This window comes from Hyperolius riggenbachi, chromosome 2, assembly GCF_040937935.1.
Source record: "Hyperolius riggenbachi isolate aHypRig1 chromosome 2, aHypRig1.pri, whole genome shotgun sequence".
In the NCBI taxonomy this organism is placed as follows: Eukaryota; Metazoa; Chordata; class Amphibia; order Anura; family Hyperoliidae; genus Hyperolius; species Hyperolius riggenbachi.
Genome location: NC_090647.1, coordinates 484,566,940 through 484,589,220, shown reverse-complemented (window position 1 = coordinate 484,589,220; position 22,281 = coordinate 484,566,940). Strand labels below are relative to the sequence as shown.

At 45.1% G+C, this 22,281-nt stretch overlaps 1 protein-coding gene across 1 annotated transcript in view; it reads right to left on the bottom strand.

Annotated features, from left to right (window-relative positions):
- EFCAB5 (EF-hand calcium binding domain 5) overlaps positions 1–22,281 on the bottom strand; it is a 57,934-nt gene that overhangs the window by 3,314 nt on the left and 32,339 nt on the right. Inside the window, exons 15-19 of the mRNA XM_068270327.1 lie at positions 19,714–19,942; positions 14,911–15,063; positions 12,555–12,661; positions 6,830–7,086; positions 3,472–3,701 (exon numbers count right to left, since the gene is read on the bottom strand). Of these exons, the coding sequence (XP_068126428.1) occupies positions 3,472–3,701; positions 6,830–7,086; positions 12,555–12,661; positions 14,911–15,063; positions 19,714–19,942 (976 nt within the window). The remainder of the gene's footprint in view (positions 1–3,471; positions 3,702–6,829; positions 7,087–12,554; positions 12,662–14,910; positions 15,064–19,713; positions 19,943–22,281) is intronic.

Genomic DNA, 22,281 nt, shown 5'->3' with positions numbered 1-22,281 from the left:
TAATGTATGCGGGCTCTATTGCGTCGGTCGTCGGGTACTCGAACGCCGCTAGCGACGCGCTCCCTACCCGCGGGCGATCGACGGTAATTTTCCGCACTGAGCGATCGACGGGATCGGACAAAATGGATCGAAATTCGGCGTGTTGCGGGAACGATGTGACAGCAGATTCGATCCCAGTGATCGAATCTGCTGTCGATCTGGTGGGAATCGGCCTAGTGTATGGCCAGCTTAAGTCTAGAAATGTAGGTCTGACTCAATAAATCAAAGTATAGGGGTCGCCTTATACATGAGTCATGGGCAACACTGAGCACACTAAGTATTGTGTGTACAATGACATTACCATTTGCAACAATTGACACTTTCTTGATAAAGGAAATGCCAAGAAAACACAGGTCTGAAAGTCTTGGCCACAACAATTAACAAGGAAAGGGGCGGGGGAGAATACTGGGCTGCAGGAAGGGGAGTGAATAATTAATTAATAATTGCTGCACTTGGGGGTCTGGAGGAGTTATTGGCTGCACTTAAGGGACAGGAGGGGTTAATGGCTGCAATACTGTATGTGGTGCAGTTATTAACCCCTCCTGAGCCCCAAGTGCAGCTGTTAAATCTTCCTAATCCCCAAGTGCAGCCATTAACTTTGCTGGGTAGACTTATACTCAATCAATTGACTTATACTCAGTCAATTAAAAATTCCAGCTTAAGAGGGTTAAATATTGGGGTCGACTTAAGGTTCTGCCGACAGTAGGACGTGTGCACAGTCTATCGGCAGACTGATTTGACTGTTTTTTACAGATCCGCTCAGCGCTCAGTCTTATCAGTCTGCCGACAGACTGTACACATGTCCTACTGTCGGCAGGACGTCCGCCCAGCGGGAGGGTCTGATGGACCCGTTGTTTGTTACAATAGTGCGTGTGTACGCACCTTCATACACAGACTCGACTTGTATTCGAGTATATACAGTAAGTATGGAACCTGAGATGGTTCCATCTCAGGTACACTTTTAAAGTAAAGTTGTTTTATACATACATTATTTTAAAAACTTAAATAGCACTGGCACTTTTCTACAAATATTACAGGGGACAGTGAACCAGTCATTCCCAGTACTTCACACGTGCTGGGAATCTTGAGGAGCCCATACATGGTACAACCCAATTAAATTGCCTTTTATCTAAATGTTAATCAAAGCACTTGCCTGCACTTTTCCTGGATTGGACTTGTATTAATCTAAAGACAGGTAGAACCTGTTTCTCAAGAACAACAATACAATTAAAGGACACCAGAAGCGAGGTGTAGGCTGCCATATTTATTTCCGTTTAAACAATATCAGTTGCCTGGCATCCCGCAGATCTTTCATGCATCAGTAGTGTCTGAATCACCCACCTGAAACAAGCATGCGCCAAATCCAGTCAGACTTCAGTCAGAAACATCTGATCTGCATGCTCGTTTAGGGTCTATGGCTAAAAGTATTAGAGGCAGAGGATCCACAGGACAGCTAAACAACTTGCATTGTATAAAAGGAAATAAATATGGCAACCTCCATATCCATTCACTTTAGGTGTGCTTTAAGTCGTACCCCAACCCCCTCCCCCCATTTCCCCCTATTCCATATGCAGCCAACCCACTTTCATGTCCTGACACCCAGAGCAGGATCATCTACAACTCTAGGCAAGTGCCTGGGGCCTTGTGGGTGTCAAGTCCCCCCCCCCCCCCCTTCTCTGGCCTCTATTTATTTCAGCTTATCTGATCAGAGAGGGATCGTATGGCTGCCTTTACTGCAAACAGATTGTGAATCAATTTCAGCATGAAATCGATTCACCATCTGTGAAGCTGCAGTTGCGGCCTCCCCCCAAGCCCCCCCCCCCCCCCCTTCCCCGCCAGCTACACATTACCTGCTCCGCCGGTGCGAGTCCCCCGGTCTCCGCTGTCTTCTTCTCCGCGCTCGGCTCCGAGTCCGGCTGGCTTCACTGAACTTCTGTCCGGGGAACAGTAGAGGGCGCTGTACTGTTTAAACTTCCTGCCGGGACAGGAAGTTCAGTGAAGCCAGCTGGACTCGGAGCCCAGCGCAGAGAAGAAGACAGCAGAGAGAGCGGGGACACGTGCCGGCGGAACAGGTAATGTATTGCAGCAGCTAGCGTCTGTCATCGGGCATTTGAACGCCGCTATCGACGCACTCCCGACCCGCCGGCGATCGAGCAAAATCTTCCGCACGGACGGAAATCGACGGGAACAATTGATTTCAGACGGAAATCGATCGTTCTGTCAGCGTTTGCGCAACGATTTCACAGCAGATTCGATCACAGTGATCGAACGCTGTATATCGGCGGGAAAATCATTAGGTGTGTGGGCCCCTTTAGAGACACAGGATCAGCAGCAGCCAGGGAATTTGCATAATTTAAAGCAACAGGGATAGCCATACTATCCCATGAAAAAAAATCATATATATAAGTAAATATTTGTTCTACATTCATAATATATGTATTGTACTGTCCACGTTTTGATTTCAGTGAATTCTATATAGTAAATAAAGAGAAAATAGTCATTTTCCATCTTTACTGCCTCTGACTGAAGCCAATCCTGCTGTCATTTCCTCCCCTAAAACTCTTTTTTTCTCCTAGAAACTATCTAGCTTTCTTTGTGAACACGTGAGCACAGCATAGATCGTATTTCACCAGCTTCTGCAGAGGGGTGAGATGTATTTCCTTTTTCAGTCTCATGTCACACTGAACTGTCCTAAGCCAATCAGTAAGGTGCAGGGATGTGGGAGGGGAGATAACAAGCTTCCCTCTTCTCAACAATGAACCAGAATAGAGCCAGGCTGACTGAGGTAAGATTTACTACAGCAGAAACAGTTATGATTATATTGGGATGCTTGCAATGCAGGGTCAGGTTTGTAGACTGCATAATAAACACAGAGCAGTGGGTAAATTAAATTTGATTTTATGGCTGACAATCCCACTTTGAAAGAAAATAATATCCGTCTAACTTCAGGTGTCCCTTAAGTGTTCACAAAGCTCAGTGTGTTGCATCTGTGATTGGACCACGTGACGACAATGTGATGCGGCTGAGATCCTGCTTAAAGCTGGCCACTAACGGTCCAATTTCTAGCGAAAAATCGTTCGAGCGATCAGAAATTCTGATCGGATTGGTTGTAAATAATCTCCATTGGTGGACACAATCGATTATGAACGAGTGAAAAAAAATGTCGCCCGAATGAATTTTCGTCGAACGAAAATTTGGATTTTCTTGGTGGTCGTGATAGATAGGAAGCAATGATTGGTTAGTTGATGGTGTAGTGGACGATTTTTCGTCCGATCAAAATTTCTAATCGCTCGAACGATTTTTCACTAGAAATTGGACCGTTAGTGGCCAGCTTAAGGTATCCCATCTTGGGCTGCTTTGCTACTTAGCAATACAAGAACATTTCTATGCATAGATTATATAGCTTGTGAGGTAACAATATCATAAACCCACCAGTTTACATTGATTCCAGCTGTGAATCTCTTCAGACTCGGCCCACTCTGGGCAGAAAAGCAGCAGCATGGCTTTCAGAATGCTGTGCACCATAACTGGGGGCTCCTTGTAGCTCTTCAGTTCAGCAAATGACTGGTGATCCAGTTTACTGACACACTGCCTCAGATCCTGCAGCATAAAACGGTGGAATAGGACTCCCGCTTTCCTCTGTCCGGAGACTTGTTCTACCTCTGCAAATACACAACAGGCTAGCACAGCCATCACAAATAGTAGAGATACTCAAGTATGCTACACAGGGGCCAGTTAGCAATGTTAGCAATTAGTTCACTGTAACTACCTCCTTAGTGTGGTAAGTGGGGCTGGGCCTACAGAAAAGTTTGGGAGGCAGGCAGAGATTTAAGTCATTGTGGGATTGGCATGACTTTGCTCCTCTGGTCCAAGGGCCCCGGTGAGGTCGCAACTTCTGCATCCCCTATTGTTACGCCACTGCCATATACTGTAAAGGCCAGTTGGGTACAATCCAGCCACCCTCAGGCATCAAAAAATGTGAAGGTGTACCTCAAGCTAATCCAAGCTTTCACATTCCTGTAGGAGTGGTATATAAGGGTTCCGGAATGCTGATATCAACTTTACCACTGTGGGCGTACACAGGAAGTTTGTAATCAGTCCCCTTCTTCCAGCTTGTGTCTACAGACACTTGTGGTTAATGTGTGTGTCTACCTAACACAGTAACACCATCAGTTTCAGGGTTAGTAAAGACCAGATAAAGACAACTTAGGGATTGCCTCTTGTGTTTGATAACTAGCTGAAATGCTAATAATGAATATAATGAAACACAAATTTTGCTACCATCACTAGTAAGTGAGTTTGGTCAGAGGGGGGCCGCCCATTGTAGTACAGTGGGCGGCATTGCAGGAAGTGACGCAGCGAGCGGTGGAATGCAAGGAAGTGAGTAATTGCTTCCCCGCTCGCTGCTGGCTCTAAATTTAGCAAAAATAGATAGAGGGGGAGCGCGGATGGGGGAGCCCCAGGTGAGGGGGGGTGTCTGACCACTCTCCCCACTGCTGTGCCTGCTTCTCCCCCTTCCTGGCTGCTACCCCCTCCAGACTACCTATCAGGGGGAGAGGCATCCTCACAAGTTTGCCTCAGACGGCAAAAAGTCCAGAATTGGCCCTGCATGGAGCCCCTATTGATATGAAGCCCAAAAACCTATCAAGGACAGCTGCAGTGTCAGAGAGGTCAATTTAGAGTAAGGACACAGATTGTTAGTATTACCACTATGCAGTGCTCATATAAAGGTGTTCATTTTGCAGCATAGTAACAATGAAAAGCTAATAAGATGGATGAAGGAGGTCCCCTAGTAGGCCCCTCAAGTCCATAGGGCCCCGGTGCGGTCCTAAAGTCTGCATCCCCTATTGCTACGCCAGTGCTGCTCACAGAATAATGTGAACTTGTACTATTGGGACTACTTACTGCTTATTACCTGCATTATGTCTGTCACCCCTATTATCATTGCCTGTAGCCTTTTTTATTGTGCAACGCTGCATAATATATTGGTGCTATATAAATCCCATGAATAGTAATAATCCTTACAGGGGTCATACATTTTTTTATAGTTGATTAGGCATTTAGTTCAGTAACCACATTCAATAAAAAATAAAAATTAATATAAAAATCAGAGCTTCCGTAAATCAATTCTGATCAAATGATCAACTGAAATCTGACTAGGAAAGACAGTACATTATTTCGATTGCATGTGGGGAAGAAGAGTGGTGTGTCATAGCTTTGTGCTGCAACCAGCTACTAATATCTGGGGACAGTGTAAGTAACAGAACCAGGGCTGTTTCTTGGGCAGTGAGGGCAGGGCGACCGCCCGGGGTGCAGACTGGCAAGTAGAAGAAGGGGGGCGCAGGCAGAAGGACATAACCAATAGGGAGCTGGTGATGCGCAGTGCAGCCAAATGGAAGAAGAAAAAAGATTACCAGCGAGATCACCTTCCTTGACTCCTCCTGGGCTGCCTGCATCAGACGTCAAGTCATCATCACGTCACCATCGCGTGATGACACCTGATGTCCTGTAGCGGTACTGCAGGCTGTCAGTACGCAGTGCCCATGGAGGAGTTGGCTTTCCGGGCTTTCTTTGCCTGTGTGTTTTCCTGGTCTCTGCTTTCTCCTGGATGAGAGGCTGGTCACTAGAAAGAAGGCAGATCTACCAGTACTTGTGACCTGTAGCTGTGTGAATGTCCCTAAAGAGTAAGGGTCCGCGAGTCCACGGGGATGGGGGGAAGAGGGGTCAATTTTTACACCCTCGCCCTGGGTGCAATTTAGCCTAGAAACTGCCCTGTACAGAACACAGTCTTTTAAAACTGATCTCAGGGTGTACCATAATAATAGCTGGCATATTCCTTAGGCCTCTTTTCCACAGGCAGTTAATAAGCAGTGAAATTCCTCTCACAAACTGCTAGCTGCTTCCTGGTAACTGCTCACTGCTGCTTGGTAAATGCTGGCTGAGGACACAGTCCATGGGAAAGAGGCCTTACTTTGGTTGTGTGCAGGATAGCAGAATTACTTAGTAAAGAAATGCCTTCTCTCTAAGGACAATGCTGCCATCTTGTGGGTTAAATTGATTATGTAAGTTTGTAGGTAAAAGCTAGGCAACTCACTGGTGAATTACTAAAATCTATAAAACGACCCTCTCCCTAAGGGCCCATTCACACTAGAAGCTCTTTTCTGAGAGTTTTGTGCTTGATCAGTGGTTTTTAAAATCGCTCCCATTCACTTTCATTAAAATCACGTAAAAATCGACGCGCTTTCCACGTACGCAATTGCGAAATTGCAGCTTTTTTTCTTCGATTTTACCGGGGCCTACTCATGTCAAGGACCCAGTTGCCACCTTTTCTGACTCCTTTCCCACCTCAACTTACCAAAAAGACCAATAGTGGTTGCCAAAGCTACTACCTTGCCCTGGGCCCCATTGAATCTTAATTTTTCTCTTGGGCCTGACAGAAAAGAAACATCCTGAATTATTTTAGCCACCAAGACAAAGACAAGACAAATAACATTTATATCACGCTTTTCTCCTGGCGGACTCAAAGCGCCAGAGCTGCAGCCACTGGAACGCGCTCTATAGGCAGTAGCAGTGTTAGGGAGACTTGCCTAAGGTCTCCTACTGAATAGGTGCTGGCTTACTGAACAGGCAGAGCCGAGATTCGAACCCTGGTCTCCTGCGTCAGAGGCAGAGCCCTTAACCACTACACCAGTCAAAAATACTTTTTTTGCCCCAACAGTGATACCACATATGTGTCTCTCTACTGAAGAGATCACACACAATTCTATATGCTAAGTAGTACCAAGCCTACCTAAAAGAGCCTTCTTTGGGGTATCCTTAAATAGCTGTTCATCCAGAATTTCATAGACAGCTTCCTGCAGCATCTGTAACATCTTCTGCAAGTCCTGATACTCATGAGGGGGGAGCTCCTTGCAATGTCCAGTGTTGAGGTCCAGCACTCCTATGGCTCTTCCTGCATGGTCGCGAATAGGTACAGCAATGTGGTGCTCTCCATAGGCTTCAGTGGTGATGACTTCTGAGCTATCTGCACACTTGAACAGGTAATCCCTGCTCAGAACACAAGTATATACAAAGCGGGTCACACCCATAAAATATACCTTACTGCAGTCAATATATTTGTAGACAGCTGCCCAAAAAGAGCCACGTTTAGCTGGAGCATCTGCATGCACTTAGGGGCGTAGCAATAGGGGTTGCAGAGGTTGCAACCGCATCGGGGCCCTTGGGCCAGAGGGGCCCGAAGGGCCCTCCCTCAACTACAGTATTAGCTCTCTATTGGTCCTGTGCTCATAATAATCACTTCTATAGATACTATGAATATTGGTAAACATTAACAAACTGTTCCCCATCCTCTTCTTGCACCTCTGACACTGTAGTTGCCTTTGCCAGGTTTTGGTGCGCCGTATCAATTGTTATGTATAGAGTGCCATTGTAAAACTTGCATCGGGGCCCACAGCTCCTTAGCTACGCCACTGCATGCACTCCACTTCGCTCCATCAACCCTATCGGCATGGGCAGAGAGAGGTTACGGTTGGCACTACAGTGGCATGACATATATGCCTCAACGTTGGAAACATGCAGTGGATGTAGATGGACTGCAAGCACACCTCTTCATACGAACCTCTTCAGCGTGCTCAAGCTATAGAGTTTGATTGCAAGCGAATAAAGATGGCGGAAAAGCTGGCACTGCTGCGAATGTTCAATTTATTGCTGAGATATCAAATAGTGCAAAAAGTACAACATCAAAGAAAGCTGTAATTGGAGCCTCCGTAGAAGCGCTGTCCAGCGCAAAACGGCCGTCAGGCATCCTGTGCCCAGCACCCACCACCACCCACGCCTCTTATCACATGGTATGTGCATCACCAATTACAGCTTTCTTTGATGTTGTACTTTTTGCACTATTTGATATCTCAGCAATAAATTGAACATTCGCAGCAGTGCCAGCTTTTCCTCCATCTTTATTCGCTTGCAACCCTATCGGCACAGTTAAGAGTGAAGCTACATCGCACAGCTGTGTCTGCAGCTATTACAGCACACTGAGGAGGCAGATGTGTGTGCTGCTGCGGGCAGCCAACTAAGTGGACACAGGAGCTGTGACAGGCCGGGACATTTTATTACCTTTTGTACTTGTACTTTTTGTGGACCCTGGGGCGAGGCACCCTCATTCTGGGACTGTCCCAGGTAAACTGGGACCTCTGGTCACCGTAATTTAAGTATTTCTTGGATAACCAACCAGAAATTGACAAAGTGAGAGTCTGTAACACGGCCTTTCTCAATCTTTTTATCCTGGAGGAACCCTGCAATTAACTTTTGGATCTCAAGGAACCCCTGCAAACAATGTTTTAATCTTGAGGAATAGAGATGGCTCGAACCTCCGATTTTCGGTTCCCGAACCGGGTTCGCTAACTTCCGCGAAAGGTTTGATTCGCGCAAACTTTCGCAAAGCACAATAGACTTCAATGGGGAGGCGAACTTTGAAAACTAGAAACACTTATGCTGGCCACAAAAGTGATGGAAAAGATGTTTCAAGGGGTATAACACCTGGAGGGGGGCATGGATGAGTGGGATAGATGCCAAAAGTCCCGGGGAAAAATCTGGATTTGATGCAAAGCAGCTAAGGGCAGAAATCCCATTGAATGCTAAATTGCAGGTCTAAAGTGCTTTAAAACATCTTGCATGTGTATACATCAAACAGGGAGTGTAAATAGAGTTCTGCTTCACACTGACACACCTAACTCACTGTGTAATACATCTGTTTGCGTAATGACGGCTGTGCTGGACTGGTGTGCACCATGGCGAGAGTGCAGGCCATGGCGGTTTTCAAGCCCATATAGTCGGGCTGAGGTAGCTGATACACAGAACAACAGTGACTGAGTGTCCAGACGATCAAATTTGGTCTGTCCACAATGAAGCAAAGACCTAATTATCTTCTTGTATGTAGGTAGGCATAGGTAGGTGCCCCAGTATAGGTAGATAGGCATAGGTAGGTGCCCCAGTATAGGTAGGTTGGCATAGATAGGTGTCCCAGTATAGGTAGATAGGCATAGGTAGGTGCCCCAGTAGTTAGCTAGGCATAGGTAGGAGTCCCAGTATAGGTAGGTAGGCATAGGTAGGTGTCCCAGTATAGGTAGATAGGCATAGGTAGGAGTCCCAGTATAGGTAGGTAGGCATAGGTAGGTGCCCCAGTAGTTAGCTAGGCATAGGTAGGTGCCCCAGTATAGGTAGGTAGGCATAGGTAGGTGCCCCAGTATAGGTAGATAGGCATAGGTAGGTGCCCCAGTAGTTAGCTAGGCATAGGTAGGAGTCCCAGTATAGGTAGGTAGGTATAGGTAGGAGTCCAAGTATAGGTAGGTAGGCATAGGTAGGAGTTCCAGTATAGGTAGATAGGCATAGGTAGGTGCCCCAGTAGTTAGCTAGGCATAGGTTGGAGTCCCAGAATAGGTAGGTAGGCATAGGTAGGAGTCCCTGTATAGGTAGATAGGCATAGGTAGGTGCCCCAGTAGTTAGCTAGGTATAGGTAGGAGTCCCAGTATAGGTAGGTAGGCATAGGTAGGTGTCCCTGTATAGGTAGATAGGCATAGGTAGGTGCCCCAGTAGTTAGCTAGGCATAGGTAGGAGTCCCAGTATAGGTAGGTAGGCATAGGTAGGTGTCCCAGTATAGGTAGGTAGGCATAGGTAGGTGCCCCAGTAGTTAGCTAGGTATAGGTAGGTGTCCCTGTATAGGTAGATAGGCATATGTAGGAGCAGAGGCGGACATAGCCCATGCTAGGCTTTTCTCCATGTATCTATCTCTGAAACTCAAGAGAAACAGTGATAATAACTTGTGCCCCAGTCATATACAAGTTTAAAATGTGTGCTACATTAATAGAGTGCCTACAGAATGTGACCTAGGTTTATGTACTTGAATCTTATTAACATTGTTTGGATCCAACCATGATCTGTTATGACCACACCCACTCACATGGGGCCCGCTTTATTCATTCTGCACAGGGGCCCATCATTGGCTTTGTCCACCACTGGGTAGGAGTCCCAGTATAGGTAGGTAGGCATAGGTAGGTGTCCCAGTATAGGTAGATAGGCATAGGTAGGTGCCCCAGTAGTAAGCTAGGCATAGCTAGGAGACCCAGTATAGGTAGGTAGGCATAGGTAGGTGCCCTAGTATAGGCAGGTAGGCATAGGTAGGTGCCCTAGTATAGGTAGGTAGGTAGGCATAGGTAGGTGTCCCCGCATAGGTAAGTAGGTGCCCCAGTAGTTAGGTAGGCATAGGTAGGTGTCCCAGTATAGATAGTTAGGCAGGGCCTGGCTGGCACAGTAATAGCAATTACCAAGGTTCAGCTGCAACAGATAGGGCTGCATAATGCAGTGTCAGTGGGCAACAACAACAAAAAACACACCAGGAGAACATTAGCTCTCAAAAGAGCTGTTGAGGGGTGCTATTTTAGCAATAACAATCAGCCAGGAGCAAGCTAACAAGCCTACAAGAGCCTAACTAATCTTTCCCTATGAGAGTCAGCAGCTGTCCCTTCTCTCACTATAGCAGGCACACAAGTGAGTGTAATGCCCCGGGAGCCTGCCTTTTATAAGGGGGGGAGTGGCTCTAGGAAGAGTGTAGCCTAATTGGCTACAATGTGCCTGCTGCCTGTGATGTAGAGGGTCAAAGTTGACCCTAATGGCGCACTATGGGGGCGAACCGAACTTCCGTAAAAGTGGGAAAAAAAGCGAACGCGAACCACCGGAAGTTCGCCTGGAACCGCTCGCCGGTGGAACCGTTCGCCGGCGAACATCTCCAAATCCCTGGGGCTCTTACTACTTCCGGGTCGCACTGACCCGGAGTAGTACGCCTGCGCTGCCCGGCTGAGCGCGTCCTAGATCGCGCTCCTGTTGCCGGGCACTTTCTGCACATGTGCGTGGCGTCATGAATGACGTCACGCTCATGCGCAGAGAGTGCCCGGCAACAGAAGCGCGATCTAGGACGCGCTCAGCCGGGCAGCGCAGGCGTACTACTCCGGGTCAGTGCGACCCGGAAGTAGTAAGAGCTCCAGAGATGTTCGCCGGGCAAACAGTTCGCCACATCTCTATTGAGGAACCCCTTTATTTATTTTTCAGGAGGCATGGTCTGTAAAAGTAGGTGAGGCTGTACATTTCACTAACTCCTATTCCACTGCCACTCATTATACTCCTCATTATTCTGACTCCCAATTTAGTGTTTCTTTTTACAGCAGCACCTATTATAATGTGCTCTATTATACTTCCCCCACAATGGGGAAAATGCCAAGGAACCTCTGCAGAGTCCTCAAGGAACCTTGGTTCAGAAAGCCTGCTGTAACACATTCCATTCACTGCTTCACATCCCACAATCACATTTTTGGGCACTCTAATAACTAAATTAATAGATGGTATATGTGTTTGGAATTGGTCTAAAAAAACTAAGCTCATACATGGTGTAATTGGGGGCGGTGAAAAATGGCGCCAGGCACCGGCGTTAAAAAAAGGCGCCCCATAGAGAACCGCTATCGCTCGCCATTTATCGTTTTTGTGTGTTAAAAATGGCACCGACTTCAAAAACGATATTTATCGTTTATGTTTATATGTTCAGTGTTTTCGTTTAGGTTTTTAATATATTTAACCCTACTATGTTTGTCGTTTTAATGTTTTTTTTTGTGTCTTTTCGTTTTTAAAGAGACTCTGAAGCGAGAATAAATCTTGCTTCAGAGTTTATAGTTAGCAGGGGCATGTGTGCCCCTGCTAAAACGCCGCTATCCCGCGGCTAAACGGGGTTCCTTACCCCCCAAATCTCCTCTATACAGCGCCGGCTGCGCTTCCTGATTGAGGCAGGGCTAACCGCTGCAGCCCTGCCTCACGCGCGTATCTCCGCCTCTCCCCCGCCCCTCTCAGTCTTCCTTCACTGAGAGGGGCGGGGGAGAGGCGGTGATGCGCCGCTGATAGACGGTGCTGAGAGGCAGGGCTGCAGCCGTTAGGCCCTACCTCAATCAGGAAGTGCAGCCGGCGCTGTACAGAGGGGATTTGGGGGGTAAGGGACCCCGTTTAGCCGCGGAATAGCGGCGTTTTAGCAGGGGCACACATGCCCCAGCTAACTATGAGCTCTGAAGCGAGAAACGGAACTCTAAAACGAAAATAATTCGTTTTTAAAAATGAAAAATATCGTTTTAAAAGAAGAAAAACAAAAAAAAACCCCTCTAAAACGAAAATGATGATTAATTTCTTTAAAACGAAAAATATCGTTTTTAAAAGCATTATCGTCTGCGATCTGGTGGCATTATTTCGCCTGCGCCATTTTTCACTGGACGCGTGTAATTTAACTGTGATGATGACCAGCTGAGCTTTAATAAAATGGTCTGCCCCGCAGACAGTTCTAGAGATATTATCGGTAGATTAAGAGGAAAAAAATAAAATTATTCCTGGACAACTACAATTTCTTTATGTTAGGAAAAACGATCATAGTTGTCCATTATTTAGCGTTCCAAACAATGCTAGCTTTACATAGTAGCGGCACTAACCTGAAGAGATTGTCCCGCCTGCGCAGTGTGACCGGAGAGGCGTATACGTCAGACATGCCCGTGTTGTTGTCTGTGTGCATCATGTTTCTGAAGACATAGCCCTGTTTCTACAACACAAGAAGACATGGAACCTCGTCAGATTGTCACAGAAACGCTTTACAGTATGAATAATGCAAAGCAAATTCGGTTGGGTTTTCTGAATGTGGTAAAATACATTTTTATACACTCAGACATGTTTCTCAACGTTGGTTAATTAAATAATAACTTATATACACTGCTTATTAATGGCCTATTCACACCTCCGGGCTATCACGTATGTATAAGGGCCCATTTCCTTGCAAATTTGTGCGGATTTGCTGCACACCAATTCGCATATCAAGGCATTTCAATGGGCATGTTTCTATTATATGCGAAATTCGCATCTAGGAAAATGGATAGCATTGCTATAAGTTTCTGGATGCTGCATGTGATTTTCGTGTCCATTTTTGCATTCATGTTTTTTTTGTTTTTGTTTTTTTGCGTGTTTTCGCATGCATTTTTATTAATGTCAATAGAATTGAAAAACAAAAATATAAAAATATCTAGCGATGACGCATGTGAATTTGCATGTAAAAAACTGGATATGTATGTGTATACTCATGCGATTTTGCGTCAGAAAGATTTGCATGCTTCTAGTGGAAACCCACCCTTAGAACACCTGTTCAGTTTATAATGTACTTATATATGGGCTGATTTTTTAAATATAATCTACATCTATTTAACTAAACAATAGTAAAGAACTGGATCTTGCATACATCAGTTTAAGGGACAATAATTTTGGCACTGTTTAACTAGATGATATTATAATTATTCCTACATCCCTAATATCGTCAGTCCTGCTGTATGGTCTTGCCCCAATTCCTTTATATAACCCCCCCCCCCCCCCCCTTCTCATGTCTAGTACTAACTGGTACCCCTACTCAACTACTGCCCCAAACAGCCATACCTTATACCTAACCTTCCTCTTCTTTCCGAAAAGCCTTATTTATTTGTTCATGTATTGTATTTGTAAAGCACCAAAATATTACGTAGCCTTACTTTAACCTTTCGCCTAAGCTTAATGCCAACTTATGCCATCTACAAAATGTGTAACAGAGCACGTGGCGGCATCTCAGAAATGCAGACCGGCTCATATGGAAATAAGCCTTTTTTTCTTCTGCTGATTTTATCAGTAACCCACTCCTAATCTAACACTGTCCCCTTGCCATTAGCCCACCATAACCCTTACTTAACTAAACTGAGCTAAAACCTCAAAACTTTACACTAATTTTCTGAGCATATAGTGGCAACTTTATTGCATGTTCAGCACCTGTGACAGCTCCCATTCTGCAGTAACTGCACTGGGGTGTATTCAGCAAACAGTGGTAAAGTAGCTGTGCAACTTTACTGGTACTTACAGCAGTTATGTGTTTCGTAAATAGCGCAATTCTTATTACCTAGGTGACATGTGCAGCGCAAGTAGCATTGCGCACAGTTTAATTGCAACGTGCAAATTGCCTAGGTAACAAGAGTTGTGCTATTAACGAAATTAGACTAAATATTGGTAAAATTGCAAAGCGTTGCCTGCATGACACATTTACCTCTATTTGCCATCACATATTAAGTGGTGCGGCATACTGATGACTGATCTGAGCATCCAGAAAGATGTGGTATTCCAAGCTAATTAAACACACAGCCCTGCAGCCCCCTGCAAGGCCTGCTCCCCCTCTCGGTATGCTTCTGACCTCTTGGGTTATAATCCCAGATCCCCAAAAAGACCTTCATGCTGTCCAGTAAGCCCAGTGCTGTGCCAGCAATCTTCAGGACACTCGGGCCGGTTTCACACAAAAAATTGGTGGTAGCGTTGCAGCTGGGGGACCGCACTGAACTGGCAAAAAGAGGCCTTCGGGGATTACTCCATTAGTACGCGGTAATCCCCGGTGGCAGCAGGCCAAGCAAGAAGTGATGCTCACTTCCTGTTGGCGAATTGATGACGTGGGCAAAAGCGTATTGCTAAAATACAGTTCCTCGCATGCGCGACGTGGAAAATTGCGGCAGTCAGTTTACAAACACGCGCATCGCCATAGACTTACATGACTTCCAGTCCTCCGCAGGAGGCACACAGTCACGTAGGTATGCGCTCACATCAGATAGGGTACTTCCGGCGTAGCCCACTGCACTGCAGGCAATGTGAACTACCCTATAGACTCACATTGCCCTAGTGGTAGCCTGCAGTAAAATGCTGCACTGCACCAGTGTGAAAGGAACCTGAGCCCTTGACACAGAGATTTGTATTGGCACAAGATGTCACATTCAGATAGGTAGAATGTTGCGGTACCTTGTCTGCACAGGGTTCCATTAGATACGTGTCGATGACCTGAATGTCAGGGGCTCGGCTATAGATCCAGGCAAACGCACTGCTCACAAGCTGCAGGATATCCCGTTTCTTCTGCACATGGTGGTATGCTGAGCTGAATGCGTTTGTCACCCCCTTAAGAAACATATCTCAAATTATTATACAACAGATAAAAAAAAGGTTTAGCATAATTTAGAAATAATTTTGATCTGTGGTATTTGGAGAAAACTCAATTGCTGCTTCACTGATAAAAACATTAATAATGGGCTGCCTATCACCCTTTTTATCATACGCCCCCTGGAGGCCAGACCGCACAATGCCTTCCAATCGGTTTCAGCACACAGACCATCCAATCTCGTGGATGCAATCGATGAGCTGAAACCGTTGGAATTTTGGCAGCAGACAGGCTAGAAGGGAGCTTGTGAGTTACAGTAACACAGATGACACACTTTTCAGGGTACAAAACTACCATCACTTCTGCAGAAGGGCAGAAGACCTAACCTCTCCGATTCTAAAACCTGCAAATAAAAAAATGGTTAAACACACTCCATTCTAACTGGCTATATGAACCGTAGTTTGTGAACACAGAGCAAACAAGTTTGAAAACAGGGCCTCAACATGATCCAAAAATACAAAAAAATCTTTATTATGGACCTATTCAAGATAAACATACAGTTAAAATCACTTAAAAATTGAGGATCCCCAAGCATCCTCAATTTTTAAGTGTTTTTTACTGTATGTTGATTATCTTGAATAGGTCCATAATAAAGATTTTTTGCATATTCAAATCATGTTGAGGCCCTGTTTTCAAACTTGTTTGCTCTGTATTCACAAAGTCCTGTACTTTAGTTTTTAGGGCCCAAAAGAGTTGGGGTTTTATATGAGGAGCTTTAGGCTCTCATGCTATAGATTCTAACTCTGATCCTCATTTATTGAGGGCTGCCTTTCCTTTTTATTTATATTCTATATGAACCGTAGTAGCGACTCTTCGGAAAGCTAGGATTTGTTCTGTGTGGCTGAATAGTAGGTTTAGCTGAGAAATAAGTGACTTTTAGAAGTCGTTTATTATAAATGCAATATAAATAATTAAGATATACAGAAAAGCATTAAAATCAACAATTAAAGAGACAAGTAACCCCGTGTAAAAATAAAAAGGAAAGAAATAAACGAATACTTAAGGTTCCGATGAATTATGTCAGTTTGGGAAAGCAAGTTAAATTCCTTTGTTTCGATCAAGGTATATCCAAGATGGCCACTGGCTAAGTCCTCACGCCAGTAGCATGCTCGCTTTACATTGTTAAAATAGAGGATTGGGGAGAAGTCCCCGTCGAGTTCTTTTGAATGACCCGCATTTTTGGGCGGAGTATCAGGGTCAGCCCCTGGGCTGGACGGGGTGCGTTTAACCTTCTGGATGGAACACTGGAGTCCACAAGAACAGTCACAGATTAATATTCCTCAGAATATAACAATTCTTATGACATCAAACTTGATTAGGGTCACATGTTCTGGCACGAAGCAGCTGAATACCTCGGGGTCCTGGGGATGTCCGCGCCACCAATTTAATATTAAAATATTCACTAGATCCGGACCAGCAGAATTATATAATTTTCATACCTCTCATATAAACGGTATTCCTTAAACCATCTAAAATCATATACTCCATGTATTCTCAATGTTGGTTTGAATGGCTCAGTCATGTCTACCAGAGACCAAATTCTGAATAGGCCCCCTACTGTGGGCTTCCTGCATTCTAAAGTAGTTTAGGCCAAATTGTACTGAATCCCATTTAACTGTGATCTGCATGTGAAGGGAAACCCTTGTTAATTAAACAAACATTGGGACAGTCAGAGACCAAAAGGGGACTTCATGAAAAGAAAACTTTGCTGCAGCTGAAATGCCAGATTCCCAAAGGAAGACCCCCAAGGCTGCAGTCTGCTAGGGCCTAAACATCCAATTTTGACCTAGCCCATTGACAAACATCGGTGCAGAAAACCGATTGCGATTTCTTTTCTCACAGCTCTTCCATGACACTTCTTATATGTAATAAAAATTATTATTAGACGACTCATCAGGGGTGTTTTTCAGTGTTGGCTACACAACACAGCAAGTGGTAGAAGATAATGAAATTAAATTCTATAATATCAGATGTTTAAAGCGGGATTAACCACTTGACCACTACAGGCAGTGTCACCCTTATGGACCAGAGCAGTGTTCACATTTCAGCACTACTCTCATTAATTCGCCGATAACTTGATCACTACTTATATCTATGGTCTATACATCATATTTTTCATCATAAATTAGGCTTTCTTTGGGTTGTACTTTTTGCTAATTATTTTATTGTATACTAGTGGACCTAAGCCCATTTAAAAACGGACTAGGTCTGTCACTGCACATGCGCCCGCACATTTCCGCCGCTCGCGCCCACCCGCCGCACGCGTGCACTACACGCCCACCCACCCGCGCACGCCCACCTGCCAGCCCGTCCGCCCCTTCGCCTGTCATCGCTCTCGCTCTCCCTCATTGTCTCTGCACCCCTGCACATGCACAGAACGCATGTGGGACACAAACAGGGACACGGGACACAGAGACATTAGGGTTTTATTATAGAGGATGAATTTTCACAGGAATAATAAAAAAAAATTCAGTTTTCAGCCATTAAACTGTAGTTGTCAAATAAAACATGGGTCTGTAGATAAAACTCACATATTTTATTTGTCCATTTGTCCTGGTTATTTAAACATGTAAATTATGTCCCTAGTGGAATGTATGGTGACAATATTTTATTTGGAAATTAAGGTGTATTTTTTCCATTTTGTGTTCATTTATACTATATCACTAATTACAAGCCCTTATTTGCAAAAATAACAGTAATACTGTATACCCCCATGTGATACAAGTCTGAAGAGTCTGTGTGAATGACTGGCTGTTAGGTGAGAAACACATTAGCAAGCTAGTATGTAGGTAGAGAGGATATATATCTTTTTATATCTATCTTTTAGTAGTGATGAGACCATTCTCCATAGAAAACCGTTGACAGAATAAAGGTTATTTTAGGTTATGAAAACATGCTGTTCGCGTCGTGATCATGCAATGATCACGAGGGGAGAATCATACTTCCACGTTGTGGATAGGCTGACGGCCGACTACACCCTATCAAAACAAGTACTGAGCATGCGTGGCACGTGATATGGTTATATAACATTGTGTTGCAATAAGCGCGTAACCCTGAATTAACTGTTTCAGGAATTGCACGACTTAACTAGAACTAGTCCTGTTCATGAAAATATTGACTATAAGTCATCCAACCATAGTGAGGCTCATGCCTGAGCATCCCCAAAATGCAATAGGGAAAATGGGTGGAGCTATGAGTATAAGACAAAGAGATTCCCCTTGCTCTGATGGGACTCTCCACTACTGACGAGTTGTGTGATGTTGTGTATGCGCTGCCTCCTGACGATCGCTGGTCCCCCGATACGGAGTGATGATGCAATATCCGGTAATGTATTGATTCTTTACTCTATTACTTATCCATGATTCACTGCTATACCTGTAAATAATGTAAATAATTGAATAAATATCCTAATACAGTGTGAAGTTGTAAGCTATGTATTTACCCGGCCTATAGGCTGGTGTGAGTCGAGTGTGAGGCCTTAGCAACGCCAAAAACATAGCAATACACCCCATGACATACATATTCAAAAAGTTGAGTCCCTAAGTTAACAACTTATGTATTTTTTTTAAATGCTATCACTTTTTATTCAACAAGTGGGGTTCTTTTTTGGTAACTATGAGGCAGGGGGTAAAGGACTACTAATAACTAATGGGGGATTTTATTTGTTTTATTTAAATGTGTGTCGGTGTAATCCTACATATTGACCGCTAGTTGTCCCTACACTTTATCCCCGTGTACTGTGATTGTGAACAGTACACAGGAAGTATTGTGCTACCCACTATGCAAATTGCGGCTATACATAGCGTGCACAAACCAGGTGCCAAAATCTCCAGATAATACTGCTAATTGTTGCTTTTATCATAGAGGCCTATGGCGGCGCCCTTCTTTCCAAGGTGCCTCCTGTGCCGTTTTTACCGGTTTCGACCGTACACACTCTTTAAAGAGAACCCGAGATGAGAGTGATATGGAGGTTGCCATATTTAATTCCTTTTAAGCAGTACCAGTTGCCTGGCTGTCCTGCCGATCCTCTGCCTCTAATATTTTCAGCCGTACACCCTGAACAAGCATATGCAGATCAGGTGTTTCTGGCAATATTGTCAGAACTGACAAGAGTAGCTGCATGCTTGTTTCTGGTGTTATTCAGACACTACTGCAGCCAAATAGATCAGCAGGGCTGCCAGGCAACTAGTATTGTTTAAAAGTAAATAAATACGGCAGCCTCTATATCCCTTTCACCTCAGGTTCACTTCAAGATTTAATATCTATACTTCTCTTACCAAGCACCTCAAAAATAATTTTTTATATCTTTGTCACCTGGCCCTTAACTGCAGCTTCACGTATAGCAAAAAATCAGCTCTGTGAGAGGGACTCACAAAACCAAACTCATCCAGTACACCAAGTGGGCAAGTGCTGAATATGCTGTCTTCTACAAGGTGAATATTGGAATAATGGTGACATAACCATTTTTCTTTAAATATATGGTATATATATTATTAAATTATTTTTGGACTTTCAAAAATCTTTGTTCATGGGCTATGACATACTCTAGCTTGAGATTGATTGGACTGGATGCCTGGAGTTCAGCTTTCATAGTCATAGTTCATACCCACCTGGTAAAAGCTGATCTCATGTGTTAGGAAGATGTTTCTGTCACGAGGTTCTCTCAGAGTATCAATGCTGAGAGTGCCAAATATCCGCTGCTGTGCATCTATTAGCGGCAGCACAATAAGGGACCCCTTTGTCTCTTCTTCAACGCGCTCCGTGTTCCAGAACTGTATGTTGCCATGATACTGTACTCGTGGCACGTGCTGTGGCATCCCAGTGTCCACTGCTGCAAAACTGAACCAGAGAACATTATAACATTGATGGGATTACAGTTTATATTCAGTATATGCTGTTAATATTTTGTTTATGTTGGTTCCATCCATTAATACGTTTGTTGAAGGCACATTTTCCCATTCTTTCCAGCAGCCTTTAATCTGGATTCTTTGATGCAACAGGTGGTACCAGTCCTGCTGCAAGCTCAATCTCCTGCTGGCCACACCAAGGCCGAAACCTGAACAAACAGTACAGATACGCTGCTCAGCTCTGGAGATACGCTGCTCAGCAGGTACAGATACTCTGCTCAGCTCAGATACGCTGCTCAGCAGTGTTTTGCAGTGTCCATTGCACTCGGGAGTGGACATGTGCCACATGGTGGTGCGGTAGGCAGGGGCGTAGCAATAGGGGTTGCAGAGGTTGCATCGGGGCCATTGGGCCAGAGGGGCCCCTAAGGGCCCTCCCTCAACTGCAGTATTAGCTTTCTATTGGTCTTTGCTCACAATAATGACTTCAATAGATGCTTTAAATAGTGGTAATCATTACCAAACTGTTCCCCATTCCCTTATTGCACCTCTGACACTGTAGTTGCCATTGGCAGGTTTTGGTGCACCATATCAATTGCTATGTATAGAGTGTTTGGGGGGCCCCATTGTAAAACTTGCATCGGGCCCACAGTTCCTTAGCTACGCCACTGGCAGTAGGTGCGGACCACACTAGGTGTCAGCAGCAGAGGTGGTGACACCAAGCTCCAAACTGTAATTATAGACCAGGCTAGTGCTTGATGTACCTCCCCCTCCTGCTCTTCTCCCTCACGCTGCCACCGCAAACATGGGCAGACACCTCCTTCCTCAGCGCGTGACTGGCATAACAATCATTAATCCCACTTCTCACCACCCACAGCAAACTTATCTCATTTAAGCCCTTCCAACCAACAATAACATGTTTGTCCAGTGTGGTACACCTCCCCCCATCCTTAAAACCAAAGTAAGTATGGCCAGAGCCCGACCCACCCACCCACCCATAGAAAAGTGTGGCCAGCATAACACTTAACCACTTGAGGACTGCAGTGGTAAACCCCCTAAAGACCAGGGAAAATTTAACTAAATAGGCCACTGCAGCTTTAAGGCATAGCTGCAGACCCGTACAACTCAGCACACAAGTGATTCCCCCCACCTTTTCTCCCCACCAACAGAGCTCTCTGTTGGTGGGGTCTGATCGCCCACCCCGCCTGTGTTTGTTTGTTTTTTACAGAAATATTTATGTTTTTTTTTAATTAAAATGTGCTGCGGTTGTATGTGCTGTCCCCCTGCTCCCTCCCTCCCTCCAGCCAGCCAATGACGCGATCGGCTGTCATAGGCTTCACGGCTGTCCCCAGTACAGCGCTGCTGCTGATCGCAGCGCTGTACTAGCAGAAAAGACGGCGGTTTCGCCATCTAACAGTCTTCCGAGCGGCAATCACCGCTCAGAGACTGAAGGCGGGGCGGAGCTCCGCCCCCCAAGCAGGAGATGCGCACGCACCCTGCGCGCGATCTCCTGCAAACTGCAGCCCCAGGACTTGACGCCAATTGGCGTTAGGCGGTCCTGGGGCTGCCGGCGCGGCCTTGCCCATGGGCGTTACGCGGTCTTCAAGTAGTTAATATGGCCTCTTTATAGCAAGTGTGTCCAATGTGGTGCTTCTCCCCCTCACCCCCCCCCCCCCACACACACACACCACCACCACCAATTCATGCATGACTGGAACCCCCCACCCCCATAGCAAAGTGTGGCAAATATAACAATCCCTAACTCCTTTCTCCCCCCATAGCAAATGGGTCTAGGATAACCCCCTTCCAACCCCATTCTCAACAAACTTCAGTTACAAGTCACGTTATTACAAAAAAGTGTTATTGATTTTGTTTAGCCTGGTGAGGTTGCAGGTTCATGGGGTAAGAAGGGGTTACACCATTAGTTTTTGCAACGCCCAACCCTAACCTTAGTGACTCCTCTGACGTGCCATTCTATAAGACACACGGCAATGCATCCGCTTTCCAAAAATATTGTACAGGCTGAGTTTGTGCACTGCAGAAACACAACAGACAAACCCAGACACAGTAAAGACAAATATACTGTATGAACACACGGGCCATTTCTGCTTGTCCATTGGTCTGTTGCTGTCCATGCTGGAAAATTATCCCACAATGGACTTGTGAACTGAACCTATAGTGTCTGTATAGCAGGAGTGAGAACATAACCAAATCGGTATACAGTGGCACTGACACTCCAGCTGTTACTTCTCAGACTCAATTGCACACATTCATTTGAATATGAGTAAAGGAGAAAAACATTTGAAGGAGAAAAACTATGAATATAAATTACAA